Below are 18,731 nucleotides of genomic sequence, written 5' to 3'. Positions count from 1 at the left end.
CCTGTACTTCCTTAGCTTGCTTGCAAGAATATTGAGGGAGACCATATCAAAAGCTTTCCTGAAGTCAAGATGTATCATGTTCACTGCTCTCCCTGCCTCCACAGAGTCAGTCATCTCATCATAGGCAATCAGGTTGGTCAGCCATGGCTTGCCTTTGGTGAATCCATGCTGACTATTCCTAATCACCTTCTCTTCCAAGTGCTTAGAAATGGATTGCTTGAGGACCTGCTCCAAGTTCTTTCCAGGGACTGAGGTGAGACTGACCTGCCTGTAGTTCCCTGGATCCTCCTTTCCTTTCTTAAAGATGGGCACTATATTTTCCCTTTTCCGATTGTCCAGGACCTCTCCTGATTGCAGAGCCACCGGCCATCATCTTTGAAAACTTGTGGCAATCACATCAATCAACACTTTCAGATACGTCCCTTCTGGCCTCAGTGACTTTTATACACCTAGTTTTTCTAGATAGTCCTACCCTGTTCTTTTGCCACTGTTGCCTGCTCACCTCCCCAAACTGTGCTGAAATTCTCACAGCCTTTTCCATTCATCTGTCACTAGTTCACGTCACCCGTTTAGTAAGGGACCCACATTCTCCCTGATCTTCCTCTTCTTGCTGACATACTTCTAGAAATCCTTCTTGCTACCCTTCATGTCCCTTGCTAACTGCAATTCCAGTTGTGCTTTGGCCATCCTAATTTCATCTCTGCATGCCTGAGCAGTGCTCTTATATTCCTCCATAGTTGTTTGTCCAAGTTTCCACTTTGTGTAAGCTTCCTTTTTGTGTGTTAGCTCACTGAAGAGTTCCCTGATAAGCCAAACTGGTCTTGTGCCATACTTGCTGGTCTTCCTGCATATAGGGATGATTCATTCTTGCACCCTCTGTAAGGTTTCTTTAATGTACAGCCAGCAATCCTGGACTCCTCTCCTCTTCGCACTGGCCTTCCAGGGGGTTCTGCTCATCAGTTCCCTGAGTCAAAGTCTGCTTTTCTAAAGTGCGGGGACTATACTCTGCTGCTCTTCTTCCTTCCTTTCTTTAGGATCTGAACGCAAATCATCTCATGGTCGCTGCTGCCCAAGTTGCCATCCACTTCTATATTCCCCACCAATTCTTCTCTGTTTGTGAGCAGCAGGTCAAGAAGAGCACAGTCCTTAGCTAACCTCTCCAAACTGCCTTGATTGCCTTCAGCAGATGTCAGGGTGATTGAAGTCCCTCATGAGAACCAGAGCCTGAGATTGGGAAACTTGCGTTAGCTGTTTGGAGAAAGCCTTAGCCTTATCCATCTCATCCTCCTGGTCTGGTGGTCTATAGCAGACACCAACCATGACATTACCCTTGTTGCTCTCCCCTCTGATCCTTACCCAGAGACTTACAACAGGCCTGTCTCCAGTTTCATACTGGAGCTCTGAGCAATGATACAGTTCTTTTACATAAAGAGCAACTCCTTTTCATCTTCTCCCCTACCTGTCCTTTCTGAACAGTTTATACCCATCCATGCCAGTGCTCCAGTCGTGTGAGCTCTCCCACAAAGTGTGCTATTCCGGTCGTGTCATAGTTGAGTGACTGTGCAAGGACTCCTAGTTCTTCCTGCTTGTTTCCCAGGCTCTCTGCATTTGTGTACAGGCACCTCAGGTAACTAGCCAAGTACCCTATTTTTCCGGAGAACAATAAGAAGGTCTCTCTTGTTTCCCACTCTTGCTTGTGTTTCCTGCAGGTCACCCACTTACTAGGACTTTGGTCTCCATCCCCTGGTGGACCTAGTTTTAAAGCCCTCCACATTGGGTTAGCAAGGTGTTTTATTTGTCACCTGTATTTTTGTTGATTTCCGACATTCATTGAATCATATCATAGAAGTAGGGTCGGAAGTGACCTTGTAGATCTTCAGGTCTGACCCCCTGCCTGGGCAGGAAGAAAACTGGGCTCAAATGACCCCAGCCAGGTAGGCATCAAGCCGCTTCTTAGAGACCCCCAGGGTAGGAGCCAGCACCACTTCCCTTGGAAGTCGGTTCCAGATCCTAGCCGCCCTGACTGCAAAGTAGTTCCTTTGGATGTCCAGTCTAAACCTACTCTGCAACAACTTGTGGCCGTTATTCCTTGTTATCCTGGGGGGCGCTAGGGGAAACAAGGTCTCCCCCAACCCCTTCTGGTCCCCCCTAGTGTGTTTATAGACGGTCACCAGGTCCCCCTTCAGCCTTCTCTTGTGAAGGCTGAACAGGTTCAGGTCCTGTAGCCTCTCATTGTAGGGTCTGCCTTGCTGTCCCTGGATCATGTGGGTGGCCCTCCTCTGGATCCTCTCAGTGTTGTCCATATCCCTCTTGAAGTGGGGTGCCCAGAACTAGACACAGTACTCCAGCTGTGGCCTGACCAGTGTCGCGTAGAGGGGGAGGATCACCTCCTTGAACCTACTTGAGATGCACCTGTGGATACACGATAAGGTCCGGTTAGCCCTGCCAACCGTGACCTCACTTTGTCAGCTCATGTTCATCTTGGAATCAGTGATGACTCCAAGATCCCTTTCTGCCTCCGTGCTCTCAAGAAGGGAGTTTCCTATCTTATAAATGTGCTGCTGGTTACTACTGCCCAAGTGCAGCACCCTGCACTTGTCCATATTGAAACGCATCCTGTTTTTGTTAGCCCACCCCTGCAACCTATCCAGGTCTTGCTGCAGTCTTTCCCTCCCTGCTAACATGCCCACCTCACCCCAAATTTTGGTATCCTCAGCAAATTTGAACAGGTTGCTTTTCACCCCATCGTCCAAATCACTGATAAAGAAATTGAACAGCGCAGGCCCAAGGACCGAGCCCTGGGGGAACTCCACTGGCCACTTCCCCCCAGGTCAAATATGACCTGTCCACCACCACCCTCTGAGTATGACCCTTCAGCCAATTCACAGTCCATCTGACTGTGTAGGCATCAATGCCACAGTCACCTAGTTTTTTAATGAGGATGGGGTGGTCGACAGTGTCAAAGGCCTTGCTGAAGTCCAGAAAGACTACATCCACAGCGACACCTGCATCCAGTGCTTTTGTGATCTAATCGTAAAAGGCGATCAGGTTGGTCTGACATGACCTGCCCCTAATGAAACTGTGCTGGTTGCCCTTGAGCATCATCCCTGATGACGGCCCATCACAGATGTGTTCCTCGATGATCTTCTCAAAGAGTTTCCCCAGGATTGAGGTAAGACTGACGGACCTATAGTTGCCCGGGTCCTCCCTCCTCCCTTTTTTAAAGATGGGGACCACATTGGTTATCTTCCAATCATCTAGCACCTGGCCCGAGCACCATGAGCACTCGTAAAGCTGTGCCAAGGGCCCTGCAATAACCCCTGCCAGCTCCCTCTCCACCTTGGGGTGGAGAGCATCTGGACCTGCTGATTTGAACACATCCAGCCCCTCCAGAAGCACTCTAACCCGGTCCTCCTCAACCTTAGGTCTTGAGGCGTTCCTCTCGAGTCCATCTTGAATCACGGTAGGAGAGTCCCGGTCCCTGCACAAGAAAATGGAGGTGAAGAATTTGTTAAAGAGATCCGCCTTCTCTGGCGCAACCACCAGATTGCCCAGCGTATCTTGCAGGGGCCCCGCATTTCCCGGCACCTTCTTTATCCTCCCTATATATTTGAAAAAAGACTTTTTATTATCTTTGATCTTGGATGCTAGTCCTAGCTCTGTCTGCCTTAGCTTTCCTAACAGCCCCCCTACAGGCCCGAGCAGTGGAGGTATACTCCTCTTTGGAGATTGCTGCCCCCCCCCCCCCCCCCCCCCCAATCCACCGGGTGTACGCCACCTTTTTGGCAACCAGGCATTCCCGGACATCGTTGGTGAGCCAGGGAGGCTTTTGGGCCCTCTTGCCCCCCTTGCTTCTTGTTGGGATCGTCACCCCTTGGGCACTGAGTTCCCCTGCCCTCAAGAACCCCAGCGCCTCTCCCACCAATCTCAACTCTTTGAAGTTGGCCCTCTTGAAGTCTAGGGCTACCACCTTGATGCAGGCCCTTGTCACCCTGCGCTGGATGATGAATTCCAGCAAGCGATGATTGCTATCACCCAGGTGGTTAAGGACCTGGAGCCCCCTTACCAGATCATCGCCTGTGGCCAGGACCAGGTCCAACAGAGCATTCCCTCTGGTGGGACTGTGCACTTCCTGGGTTAAGTGAAGGTTCTGTATCTCAGCCATGAACCTCCTGGAATGGTTGGACCTGGCTGACTGCTCCTCCCAGCAGGTGTCCGGGTAATTTTAGATCACCCATGACAACTACATCCCTTGCCTTAAGTGCCTCTGCAAGCTGGCCTGAATTCCCAGTCCAGCTCCTCCCCTTGGTTGGGGGGTCTGTAGTAGACCCGCACCGTTAAATCCCTCTCCTCACAACCCCCTTGTATCTTAACCCAAAGCACTTCAGCTTGCCCCTCCTCTGACCCCATTTTGCTGGCAGAGGATGTGTATTGCTCTTTGACATAGGGTGCCACACTCCCTCCCTTCCTTCCTTCTCTATCCTGCCTGTAGAGCCCATAGCCCCTAATGCTAACTGCCCAGTCATGGGATGAATCCCACCATGTTTCTGTAATCCCTACTATGTCTGGGTTTGAACTGGCTTTACTGAGGGCGAGTTCCTCCTGTTTGTTACCCATACTCCGAGCATTGGACATTCTTTTATACTGTATTTGTGCAAGTCCATCTTACAGTTCTAGTAAAATATAAAGAAGATGCATTATGCTGCATTAAAATTGCTTCCTATGGCTTGTTATGTTTGATACCCTTCTCCTATGCAAATTGTACATACTTAATAATAATATACTGAAGGAGCACTTTTTAATTCAGCAGTCCAAGTGATTGATAATTTGCAATTAATAAGCTATAGTTTAGTGTGTGTGTGTGTGTGTTTATGAATCTATATTTGAATCAGTCCTCCATCCATGTATGTGCATGTATGCGTGCACATACACCTCTCTTAATCTTATTGTTGTAGTGCCATCAGATAATTATCGTGGTTATTATTTTATTGCTAAGCTACCTGAATATCTGTTTTTTTCTGTAGCCAAAGCTCTAACCTTACTTTCCATCCTTGAATCAGAAAATACCGGTTGCTTTGATCTAGCTACTTCTTTTGAGTGTCCAGGGAGAAGGATATTGGGAATAAACCCTCTAATTAAAATTAATTATGCAAATGCAGATACACTAATTATAAATAAGTTTGTCTAATGGAGGATCATGAGTAATTAACATTTGTTCTTTTGATGAAGAAAATTGATCCAGAGTACCATAAATAGATCTGATGAGCTTTTTTAGCTGCTGTATCAGGAAAGTGACTAGAGCAAAATGAATATGGTAACTATATGTAGAGGTAGGTTGTAATTATATTTTTGCAGGTGTATTACTTAACTGTGAGCAAATTGTGTGCATTGCTTATGGAGTATTGCTCATAGAGTAGTTGAATTACAGTGAACCGGAGGTTTCATCATTTTGGTTGTAACTATACATGTTGCCTAGGCTTGTCTTCTATGTTTTATGTGTTCACTTCAGATGTCTGATATGATAACTTTGATATTAAGCCTTCAAAGAGTAACCTAAATATATCTTTCCAGTACACTCTGCTATTACCCTGTGATATGTATACTTCTTCATGACTCACATCTTTTGTCTGAGGATTTCCTTGGTTTTAAAATTATTAAACATGTTGTATGTCAACCCTGAAGAAGAAACCAAGAATATTATCGTGTGATATTTTTAAAGATTTGAAGAATGTATTGTTAACCTTAAATAACCGATATTTGGAAAAAAATTCAAATTCTAAGGCAAAATGCACCAGTGTAATCTGGTTGCTTTATGCTCTTATGGAGTTGCGCAGAACATCCAGTTTATTTCTCAGTCAAGCAGGTTTAGAGCTGCTTTGCATTCCCAAAGCAGTAAAGATAGCCTGAGTGTACACTCCAGTTTTCCATTACCTCCATTCTGTTCACATTCTGCTTAAAATTCTCACAAATTCATTCTCTACTTTTTTTAGTTTGTCATAATCATACTTATAAAAGTAGTTGAATCCCTGCTTTTAAGGGGACTTCTTTGTATGTGAAACTGCGACCAGTGTTTCACTAACTTAATTGTTGACAATAACACTTAGAAATGCTAAATATAATGGTTTTAATAAACTTCCGTTGCTATTGTTAGAAATGTAGAGATATTATATACATCCAGGACATGCAACTTGTACATTTTCTGTATTTATAGTTATTTGCATTTAATACATGACTAATTTGAAATGTATTTATATCTTATGATTATTTGTATCAGTTTATTTAGATTACCATTGTTCTATATTTTAAAGGCTATGAGAAGACAGATGATGTTTCAGAGAAAACTTCACTAGCTGATCAAGAGGAATTGAGAGCTATATTCATCAATCAGCCTCAGTTAACCAAGTTCTGCAATAATCATGTCAGGTATTGACTTTAATAGTATGTTAATAAGTATTAACAATATATACTTAGTGCCCATAATTTGCATGCCACTTTACAGAGATTCACACAAGATGCCATCCCTGCTCTTTTCTTTAACCAGTTCTCAGTTAAACCAGTGATCAGAGTGGTCAGTAGTGTACTGTTGTTTCAAAAATAGCCAGTACCATACTGGAATGTTGCATTCAAGTCATGAGATACAATTCTTCCACTTAAGTCATCACTGTTGAGGAGTACTATGTCCACTTTTGGGCACCATGCTTCAAGAAAGGCATGGACAAATTGGAAAGAGTCCAGCAGAGAGCAACAAAAATAAGAGGTCTAGGAAACTTGACTTAAAATGAAAGGTTGGAGGAACTGGGATTGTTCAGTTCGGTGAAGAGAAGATAGAGGGACTGAAGACGTGCATACTGTGGTCTTGCATTCTTAAAATGATTTGTGGCAAAGTGTTGTTTAATCCTGCAGATGGAACTTTGATTTATATGGTAGTGTTCATACAAATTAACATGAATCTTTTCTTGGCTTGGTTATCGGAAGCACTTAGCAGACATTACTAAAGTTAAAATTGAGCTCAGTAATCTAATGAGGCAGTTTTAAGACACATGCTCAGTATTTTTGTTTGGATATTCTTAACTAGCTGTTCTTGAAGTGGTAGTATCTGTTAACATAGGGAAGCTGGCGGCATTTGTGGCAATTCAGGAGATACGATTTAGTCGATGGGAGATATTCATTTAGGCTCTGGAATGTTCTTGATATACTGTGGGGATTCTGATTTATGCAGCCACTCCTTTCAACTTTTATTTGGCAAATTTGGTGTTTGGAGCATTTACTGTGTAAGATATCATCATGATGTACCTTGAAAGGCATAAGGAAAGTTAGTGTGTGTGCACATGCATGCTACCATATTTAATCAATTATATGATGATGCTGACTATAAGATGACCCCCCCCCCAATTAGTTTCCTTATTGGAAAATTTATAATTCTGGTATAATGTTACAGGTATAGAATCTAATTATTGGAGGTTTGCCTTGTATCTGTCCCCTTCCCACTGCTACAGCAGGGAAAATAAATCTGGGGGGGTGGGAGTCAGAAGAGGACCCCTTCCCATCTGCCCCACCCCAACTTTGTCCGTTTGTAGCCCCTTCATCCTCACCCCTTACTGTTAGACCCTGCTTTCCCTGAGCACATGGAAGTGTTGGGCAAATTTGAAAACACTGACTTTGAAATAAACATGGCTGCAGTAATTTGCATATAGGCAGATTACTATGAATACCATGGACTTGGTTCATCCAGAACTGATGCAGTTTACTTTTTTTTTTAAACTGCTGCATTTATCGGCACAGGTACTCCAGAAACACACTTTTAAGCAGCACTTTAGCACTTATTTAGAATATAAACTTTTTTTTTAAGGAACATATTTTTCATGTTCCAGTCAAATCAGCCAAATCAAATCCAAATCTGTGAGCCATTTAAGAACCAAATGTGGCCCTATTACCAGTAAACATCTTCCACCCCTACCTGGGGATTCAGATGTTTCCAGACCCTTTGGCGGGCATCCTTTGTGCAGGCCCAAGCCTGAAAGCTTGGGTTTTGGATGCCCCTAAATTTTTGGCTTGTCCTTGGCCATATGGCTGCAGGAGCAAGCTAGGGAGGAGTCTCCCATTTCCATAAAGTCAGCTTGTAGCCAAGATCCTCCCACTGGAAGCTGGTCAGTGGGAAGCTAATTATGAGGCTCTTGTAGGGAGTTCTGTCAGCAAGCAGACAAGGTTGTAACCCTCCACTGCACAGTGCCATTTTATGTACATTACCTCAGTCAGGGTATTTCCCTTGCCACCATTGTGGTCAAGGCTCAGAATTTACCATGTAGTTCATTGGTCTGGGCCCCAGTAGAGTCAACAGAATTTCAAGGCATGGTGACCCCACAGCTCAGCATTGTTCACTATGTGCATCTACTACAGATACCACCCCCCCCCAACCACACAGTGTCCTTGTGCTAATTAGCTCCCCACCTGTGACTGGAACCAGGTGTTCTTATCATGACTCCTAAGATTCTCCAAAAATTTATATATCGAGGTACAGGGCAAGCTTGTCCAGCTCCACTCATGGAGGTTGGGGCCACACTAATAATATGTGACAGGCTGTGAGGGCAACAGGGTTTCTGCTTGAACTTTTGGGGCCCTGTTTGGTGATGTTTGCCAGACATTTAAGGCTGGTGAAGAAACAGGAATCATTGAAATGGGAAAGAAAGGCACAGCTCAGCTGTGGATGTGAAGAGGAAGTTGAAATGTTTTTGGTGTAGTGACTCATCATGACTTGAAAAAGACACAGCACTGATGGGGACTGAACATAATAGGCACTACCATATCTTACTCAAATGGGTTGCACTAACCTATCCTTGTGGTAGGTTCCCATCAGTATGTTTGCCCAATATAGGCCATGTATTTTGCTTCGTGGCCTCTTGAAGGCTCAGATTAAGCGTAGTCTATGCTTACCTGGCAAGGGAAACACCATGACCATGGAGACAGTCTTCCTAGCCACACCAGGGAAGACTTCTCTCCTGGCACAGGGATAGTACCTGCCAAGATAATGTATAGTGAACCTCCCACTTAACTGCTGGACTGGGAAGGTCTTGGCTTTAAACTCATTTAATGGAAAGGGGAGACTCCTCCCTAGTTTGCCTCTGGGGCCTTACGGCTGAGGGCAACCAAAACTCGGAGGTATCCTAACGCCAAGCCTCCGGGCTTGGACTTGCAAACAGGATGTCCATCAAAGGATTTGAAAACATCTGAAGCCCCAGATGGGTGTGGAGGATGTTTGCCAGTAGTAGGGCCACTTATGGTTCTGGACTGACTCTCGGGTTTGGAATTTGTTTTGGCTAATTTGGCTTGGAATATGGAAAATTAATCATGTTCAGTGTTGGCTGCATTTAACTCATGGTTTCCATTGCTGAGCACACAGTGCTTTTGGCAGCAGTTTAATGATGGGCAATGTATTTAATAAAGTTTCCTTGTATGAGAATGTTAGATAAGGGACTTTGTTTCCCCATGCTGGTGGGGGGGTGGGGAGCAGTACCTCATCTTACATTGAGGTAAATACAGTATTTGTTGGTACTGTAATACTTATATCTGTTTTTCTCTTTGTCTTTTAGCACTGCAAAATACAACATAATCACATTCCTGCCAAGATTCCTTTATTCCCAATTCAGAAGAGCTGCCAATGCATTTTTTCTTTTTATTGCATTACTTCAGGTAAGCTCAGCTAAAAGGATTTAGATTTCAAATATTTAAGTACTAATAAATGTCATAGATTACTCATAATGATTTTGAATATTTTGCAGAAGTTTTGTGTATCCACGTAAGGAGGTTTTAGCAAATGAATATTTGAAAATGTATTAGTGGAACACAGGTTGTGGTTATAAAAACAGAATATATCTGGCAACCATCTGATAGAGAGAGAGTTCCTTGTAATCTTTTTATTTCTCATAATAAAGGGCATCACTGATGTGGATTTGGCTCACAAAATAAACAGAAATCCTCCATTATGAACTGGAAACATTGCAGATAAGGAATATAATATTTTACCTTTCCCAAACTACATTTTTATAGAAACCTAGAAATTAAGGGCTGGAAAGGACCTTGAAAGATCTTTGAGTTCAACCCCCCTGCTCTCGGCAGGAATACTGCTGAGATCAAATGATCCCAGCAAGGTGTCTGTCCATTGTCTTCCTGAAGACTTCCAAGGTTGGGGACTGCACCCCCTCCTTAGGAAGTCTGTTCCAGATTCTGGTCACCCTTACTGTAAAGAAGTTCTTACTTGCATCCAACCTGAAACCATCCTCTAACAGTTTATGGCCATTGCTCCTTGTCCTCTCCTGGGATGCCCTAGTGAACAGTTTTTCTCCCAGCACTTACCTCTCACCTACTTATAGATGACTACCAAGTACCCCCTCAGTCTTCTCTTTCCCATGCTGAACAGTCCTAGATCCCTCAGTCTATCCTCATAAGGTTTGTCCTCCAGGCCCTTAATCATTCTTGTGGCCCTTCTCTGGACCCTTTCAAGATTCTCCATGTCTTTTTTGATCAGGATTAAGGGTTACTTCTCGCACAAAGTGATAGATCCTTGACTACAGTTGGACTTTGAAATCTGTTTCAAAAGACTGTATTTTCAGCTCAAATATTAATCAGTGCTCTGCTGGTTGGCTAAGAAAGTATACCATATTACTGATTGGCCAACACCACTTCATACAGTAAGGATTTCCCTAGAACACTCCAACATATGACAGACTCTTACCCAGTTTAATCAGATTCTAATATGATTGCATAATATTGCTGCATATAAAAAAATAAAATAAAAAATTAAAAAGGAGGTAGACATGTTGTTTATCATTCATGTGATATCTCTATATTATTAATTTTTAGATGACCATGTTGGCTTGATGTCATTTGGCACATCCAAATGAAATGAAATGTAATGCTTCCATTACTTTGAGCTGTAATTGGCATAAAATGGATATTAATTGTATGATTCATCCAGATAAAGTCCTTCTTATCCAGAAATGCTTGGGGTTTTTTTTAGGAAGCAGTTTCATAGAACGTTGAATAAAATATTTCTGCCTAATTTAAACTGGTATGGTAAGGTTCCCTCAGAGCTGCCTGAATAGAAATGCCACTGCTCCTGGCGGATAGTTAATTTTAAATTTTAGGTTGAACATGAATCTAAGTAGGTTGCAACTATACCAGTGCACTTTTCCCCACCCCAGATCTGCCCTTCCCTCCATGTGGCTGGTGCAGAGAAAAGAAGCAGAAGCAAGCTATCTTAAAGCATTTCTATCCTTCTATTCTGGTCAGAAAAATAACCTTTCCACTTAAGAGAGAGGCCCCAGTTTTGGACGGCTAATTTTCAGGAAAAAGGAGCGTGCAATATGCGATTAAATATGGTTTTTATCTTTATTTAAGAGCACGCTCTCCTCAAAGGTACGTAGAATCTCTTGTAATTTAATTAGTTTTGACAGAAACCCACTTCCAGCCTAAACTTCTGTGGAACAACGTGTTGATTCCCCTCATGTGGAGGTCTTAAACATTAGAAAAATGGCATGCTATTAAAGAGACCTTACATATTTTGCCACCACGTAATTCTGGTACATAGATTGTTTTTAGTCTTATTTCATACTTTAGTTATTTTTAGGAAATTAACATGAATACATGTTACTTTTCCTACTATTTTTTGTATGGATATTTAGAACAGTTGTTCAGAACATGTCAACACACTTTTTAAATCTTCCAGCAAACAATGCTAGTATCCTGTTCTTGTTTAAGGTTTCATTAAGCTGGCCAGTGGAAAAACTTCCAGTCAATCTGTAAAAATGTCACCTTTTATTTATTTAGCAATTTTAGTTATTTATGTATTTTGTTTTATTATTTTATTATTTATTTATGCCACAATGTGGTTGCACAGAAATATAATAAAATAGATGATAAACTTTCTTTCCTTCCAAATCTTTTAACAGTAGATTCAGAATGCATACAAAATATTAAGCTTATTACTACGTTTGTATAACATGCTCTTTTTCACAAAGCTCTCCTCCACTTGGGCGTATTGAATGCCACAACCCTAATCACATGGAACTTATTCTCATGCCTTTTTCCTATATCGTTAGTGGCTGTATTCAAATGAATGCAGATATCAGTGCTATACAAAAAATCAGCTCTCTGCTTTTACTATAATGTGTATGCTCTTCCATATAGTACAGGCTACTTGCTTATTGATTTTTAGGTTTTTAATATGTGGCAATATTGCAAAAAGAGGCATTAGTGAGGACATGGGTCGTCTTTCTGTGGTTTAAGTAAAGCCTCTAACCAAGATAAACCTTTGTTTAAAATTTAAAATTTTACTGTCAGTTTAGAAATACTAATAAAAGAAACAAGTACAAAATGCCTTGTAATCTAAGACTATAGAAAAAGAAAGTAAAGAACATGGACACAAAGTAGTAAAAACTAACATTCCACTGGACTTGAGAGGCTGAACCTCTAAATCTGTGTTCCAGCAAACACTGAAGTATGTGCATAACTTTGTCCATGAGAATGCACTACTGAATTCTTTATAAACCGCTTAAGTGCTTTACTGTGCCACTCCCTTTGATTCTAGTATATGGTAGTACTCGCAGTGAAAACTATCAGTGCCATGTCTCAAAACTGAATAAAATGCATTCATTTTATTTTTTGACACAGTTCTCTTTGATTTTAATCAAATTTGTACTTTTACCTACAAATACACAATGATTTTTTTTTTCTCTCTTTTTTTAATAGCAAATTCCAGATGTATCCCCAACCGGTCGTTATACAACCTTGGTTCCTCTTTTGTTTATTTTAGCTGTAGCAGCAATCAAGGAAATCATTGAAGATCTTGTAAGTATTGGAAATATTTCCTAGTATTGGTTTATAATGTTCCCAAAAGTTAGTCTGTAATATTTACACATCTCTAAAATTAAAAATAATTGAAGTTACTAGGTTCATGCTGTATTAAACACATTCTTGAATTATGTTTGTTATTTGGAGATTCTTGAAAGCCATAGAAAAGCCTATGATAGAAAGATGAAAGCCTTAAACTATGGTAGAGAGAATGTTGTATCTATCATCTGTATAGATACAGTAGGTGCTATCCATGTGATAAATGGTATAGGAATATGGTAAATGTACACCTGTGCAGTTTTTCACTACCTTATAACCTGGCACATTTCCTTGGGATTTACTGTAGCCTTCCAAATCCCACCATGGCTTCAAACAGCCTTTTCTTTTTCTTATTAAGAATGAAGTTATTACAGCAGTATTCTTTCATCCTCTCCATGTTGAATTCCTCTTTATGCCCAAAATTATGCTTGAAGCCCAGTAGTCTTAGATTACATATATTACACAATTCACTGGTTAACCATACAATACATTTAGACTGGATACATGTGCAAAGTTAGTATTGAGCAGTTAGCTGATGCAAAGTAATTATTGCACCATAAAAATGTTCACCCAGTTATAAAACAGCCAACCTGATACAAAGTTAGTGCTTGAAAGTATGTAACAATGTTGTAGTTAGTTTCTATCCAGCTGTAATTTGGACATGTTGCAGGACCCTTCTCATGTCTCTGAAGAGCCAGAAATGAAAAGTTTATAAAATCTGAAAGAAAATATTTCCATCTTTTCTTTGGTTTCCATATTATGGGATTGCACAAATTTAGATCAGTATACAACCTGCTTGTAGACTATTTCTAAATCTAACCCGGATGGTAAAAATGATTGGTGAAGTCTCCTTCATTGCATGAGGAAAGTGTTCTGATGTTAATAGGAGATTCTTCTTTTCCCCTTCGACTCCACTGAAGGAATCAGTCATGGTGGCATATGGGTATAACGGGGAAAGAAACAACAGTATAAGAACAACTGCAGAATGAATTGAGTTAGAACATAATGTTGTGCATCAATTTATCCCAATTCTTAGTACAGGCCCTGTGTAGAGGTCATGGGTCATATGGAGAAAGTGTGAGAGGTTGTGTAATCCCAACTAAGTTTGCTAAGTCTTGAACTCTTCTGACAGTGAGACAAGGGAGAAGGGAGGTAAAGACCATCTGCTGCAGTACATATGTTGCAGTGCAAGGAAACAGAATTTGGTATTTGTCTTTGAAGCGACTTCTACATAATCCAACAAATGGGAAGTACCACCCAGGTCTGACGTCCCAAGACCTTGGGCAAGCCTAACCAGCCTCCTTTATCCTTCCTTGCTATAATTAAGTATAAATACTGTATTTACTCAATTCTAAAATGAGGGTTTTCTGCCATTTAACATGGGGTGGAGCTCCTCATCTTAAAATGGGGTGGGGGCAGGGAAGCGTCTGCTGTGGCTCAGGCTCCAGCCCCTACCTGGGTTTGGGGCTACAGCTGCTGCATGCCCCTGCCACCTCTGTACCCTGGCATCTCCCCCTTGCAGCCTCTTCCACCCATTTGCCCCCTCACACTGCCTCACCTCCTTCACCCGCCCCTCTCCCTACTTCCCGTTACCCTTGCTTCATGCTGGCATGCTTCATCCATGTTGTAGCCTGGGGCACTGAGCACAGGCCCAGCCTGGCCCCCATAGCAGTGTTGTGCAGCCCAAACTGCTGCTACAAGGGCTAGGCTGGGGCTGTGCTCCATGTCCCAGGCTAGAACCAGGATCAAGCCTGCCAGTGTAGATCAAGGGCAAGAGGGGGAAGGGAGCAGCAAAGGTAGCAAGGGAGCAGGCACATGCAGGGGGCAAACTGTTTGACTTCCCCATACCACCTGCCTCCCTATTGCCTGCCCTTCTGCAATGGTGGGAGGGATGAATTAAAAATGATCCTCCAATAATGAAAGTCTATATATGAAAAATTATAACATCTCAAAATTGTCCATGTATAATTTAATTATTGGGTTTTTTTGTTTTTTAGGTCAGGGTTGTCTTCAGTTTTGATTAAATATGGTAGCTTTACAGCATGCCTAAAGAATTTATTTTTTTCTTGATGAAAAGTCTTCTATTGACTGGTCAGGTGTGTTAATAATTTGTAGTTTCAGATAATAGTTTATGTATTTCAAGTACACTTTAGATGCATTGGTTACTTCAGGAATGCCAAGCAGGCTCAAGTGTTAGCTCAAGAACTCATATCTAATTTAGATCCCCAAAGTATTGATTTTAATGAGTGTATTTGCCCCATTATTATCCTCTGACACTACACACATTCCTGACCATTAGATTATTTTCTATACATGGGGAAATAGGACTTTACCATCTTGAATCCATGTAATGTAGGGCAGCCACAGCCAAATTCTCTGTGAGTAGCCATCTTGGGATTAGAAAAGCACTCTTTAAGTAGATTTATATTACTCCCAAGATTTTCTTGGCTCTTGTCAGGGTAAAATATTTACAGTTGCTGCCATATGATGCGCCAACTTCATTGAGCATAAGATTTAGAAGTGGGAAAGTTTTTTAGGGATCAGAAGTGTCATTTCTAGCCTCCTTGATTGTGACAGTACTTCCGGCCACTCTAATCATGCTCCTTCCTTAGAATTCTTTAGGGTTTCTCATTGCCCCTCCATATTGTACCTCCATATCTCTCACAAATCACTAAGGAATTTATTTGAAATCATTCTTGAGGCCTCAGTTGCATATCTAAGTTTGAGTTCATAATGCTGCCTTTGGGCCTGCTAGTGTGGATGTGAAGGCTCACCAGATTGCCCTCCCCTCTTCTCCCCCTTTTTCCCATTCATATTTTCCCTTAAGCGTTATCTCTTGGCCTTCCTAGCTTTCTCAGTACAACTGTGAGGATTTTTTTTGTTAGACCCACAGTTTGGAGATAATGCTGCAGGGCTGTTGAGCAGAGCATCCTAGATTTTTTTTTTTTTACTGTTCTGTTAGCCATAAGAATATTTATCTACATTCCATTAACATTCTGAGACTTTATTGTCCACAGTCAGTAGCGTAAGAAGGGGCAAGCAAGGGAGCACATTATTATTTACCCATAGGAAACATTTTTTGCCCCTTATGGTAATAGTAGTACAGTGTCATTTGCTTTCTGCACTAAAGCAAGATGCTCTGTTGCCCTGTAGAACATGGAAGTAGCCACTATGCTGTAATACTAGATGCTACAGTTTTTATAGACATACCTGAAATGCTGACAGTATGCAAGTATGGAAGACATCATTAGGAAGCACATGCATAGCAGTGATGCAGCTGCATCCTTAACTTGTTTGGATGAAATATTTATTACTTGCATTATCATAAAACTGATAACTAGCAATAAAACCCCAGGTTTGAGGTACTATCGGCGAAAAAAAGTATTTTCCCAAAAAATGTGTAGCAGGGGTTATGAACCTTTCTAAACTCAAGCACTCCTCGGAAAGTGCCAGCTTTTCATTTTCTCTTTTTTGACTACAGACACATAACATACAGGCAGTCCCCACAGCGCTCTTAATTGGTTCCTGAAAAACTGAGCATTAAGCAAAACCGAAAGTATCTGATGACCTAAGATGGTGACCACAATTGTTTTTAATGATCCAGGATGGTGACTGTGAGCGTTATAATGAAACTCACTGAGTGCTAAGTGAAATCATGTATCAATTTAAAATGGGCGTTATAGTGAAATAGCACTAAGCGAAACAGTGTTAAGTGGGGATTGCCTGTGTTTCTCCGCATATTGTATGCCCCCAATTGGACAGGATTAGTGTAGCGTTCCCCCTGAGTGCCCAGATAACAAAGATAATATATTAAAGTCTACAGTTTGAAAAACAAAAAAACAATAATCATGCATGTTTTTTGAATTCATGTGTTGGGGTAGCCAAATGGGAGAGTGAGTGAGAGCGTGTGCACGTATGTGTACAGACACACACAATATTTGTTTTAAATTGCAGGATTTTTTCTTGTTAACAAAAGTAATTATTTTAACATTATTAATAGTTGTATATTTTTAATCCAGAAAAGGCATAAAGCTGATAATGCAGTAAACAAGAAACAGACACAAGGTAAGAGCAATTGTAATAGTCTCTTAATTGTACAGTTAAGAACAATATAGAAGCACAATGCTAAATATATTTCTTCTTTGATTATTTGATTTTGGTATTTGTCAACAGTATTTTTGAAATCACAAAGCATATCTGTTTAAATTTCTAGACTTTTAGAATTTAAAGGCCTGTGATATTGTGCATGAAAAACATGCAATTGTATATTTCAAATGTTAGTGCTTGTTTACTACATTTACCCCATATAAATAGGTATTTTTATTTCTGGTTTCTACTTTAATATGCAGAATTAATAATGTGAGAAAATAAGCACATAAGTTTTCAGGTAATGCATTAAATAAGGGGAGTTAAAAGATTTTCTTAATCAATTGGTCATAAGCGCATTAGATCCAAAGTGTAATGACAAGCTTAAGAAATTATGTCATTTTTTAGTCATCAACAAAAACTGCAGATCTGATATTGGAAAGATTTTTATGGATTGAAAAGTGGAGCTATAAAATGGAAATAAATGTTGTGTTAGGTTTTAAAGAGAGTGTCTATGTATTAGTGTGGTTTTGGTTTCAAGTTTCTTGACGCATGCTCACAGCTGGTTCAGAATTTTCCTGATAAAAGTGTTAGAAACGCCAGTTCTTCAAAATCTGATCCTTAACCTGTTACATTTCTGACACAACTTTCATGAGGAAACATTTTTAGTCTAAGAAAGAAGCAGTCCATCCCAGAATAACCAAGTAGCCTGGCTTGTGGGCTATCTTGTTCAAGTCGTTGTTCTGCCATATTCTCATACCTCAGGAGAGTGGTTCAATCACCAAGCTACTAGCTGTTTTGGTGTAGATCGCTCCTTCTCAAACTCTTCCACTTTTTATATAAATAAGTATTTTCTGGTGCAGGGAGTTGAACTTTGATCTACCACATGTGAATCCCTTAGTCACTGGTACAGATCCAATAAAGCCAGTCTGTTTCTCTTGCCCAATAAATATTTTTTTTTACAAAATACTGGGCTTGTTACACTTCGCAGTTTCTCGCTTTTTGTGTCTCCTGTTAACAAAGTACCCATAAGACTGGAGGTCTGGACTTTGCAAGGAGACCTAAGGTATAGTCCTTTTGTCTGATTCAGAATAGGTACTTGAATTTGGATCTCCCACATTCTAGGTCAGTGCCCTGACAACCAGGTTATTTAGGGTTCTAGGATGTCTGACACTAGAAAAATTTTTAACTAGGGTTATAGAATTGTGTTTTGATAAGAGTAACAGAGGCAAAAACCACCTGATCATTGTGTTTCTCCGCATATTGCATGCCCCCAAATAAGAAATGCACCTTATTTTTGAGAATGCAGAAGGAAGAAAAAAGGATTTTTCCAGAGTTATGGCTGCATAGAGCAGAGGCAGAGCCCACTCACCTTCCCTCTCCTACTTGGGCAAAAGCTACAGTTTAACCTGTTCACAGTTGAACTGTCAGAAGCTCTTCACTGTTCAACCAAAAGCTGAAGCTAGTTGCTGCTGAAGTTTGAACTCCATTGTTGAATCTAGGATTTCAAAAGAGCTAAAAATAATCTGCAGGAGAGACCAGGAGTAGCTATCAGATGTCAAAGTTGCCAAAGATTCCTTCAGTATCTGAATAGAAGGACTGCTACTAGGTGGTTGGTTTTAAATTTTAGGTGGACCAGTAATCAGAGTGGGTTACAACCAGCAGCACTGCAACCCCACATTCTTGGATCTGCACCCTGGTAAACTCCGCTTCTCCGTCTGTATGGCTGGTGGAGGGAAGAGAAGGAAAAGAAGCAGCAG

The 18,731-nt window shown here is 41.2% G+C and overlaps 1 protein-coding gene across 5 annotated transcripts in view; it reads left to right on the top strand.

The window, feature by feature from the left end:
* Window positions 1-18,731, top strand: part of ATP8A1 (ATPase phospholipid transporting 8A1) — a 187,471-nt gene that overhangs the window by 12,352 nt on the left and 156,388 nt on the right. For 4 of the 5 annotated variants that reach the window (XM_019481062.2, XM_006278342.4, XM_014594927.3 and 1 more), the window contains exons 2-5: window positions 6,309-6,423; window positions 9,588-9,687; window positions 12,745-12,843; window positions 16,905-16,950. In XM_019481062.2, the coding sequence (XP_019336607.1) occupies window positions 6,309-6,423; window positions 9,588-9,687; window positions 12,745-12,843; window positions 16,905-16,950 (360 nt within the window). Of the gene's footprint in view, window positions 1-6,308; window positions 6,424-9,587; window positions 9,688-12,744; window positions 12,844-16,904; window positions 16,951-18,731 lie in introns of those variants that run through there. The other variant, XM_014594928.3, reaches the window with a different exon arrangement.

Source organism: Alligator mississippiensis, chromosome 2 (genome assembly GCF_030867095.1).
Source record: "Alligator mississippiensis isolate rAllMis1 chromosome 2, rAllMis1, whole genome shotgun sequence".
In the NCBI taxonomy this organism is placed as follows: domain Eukaryota; kingdom Metazoa; phylum Chordata; order Crocodylia; family Alligatoridae; genus Alligator; species Alligator mississippiensis.
Note: the sequence above shows the minus strand (reverse complement) of the source record. Positions and strands in the feature narration are given on the sequence as shown.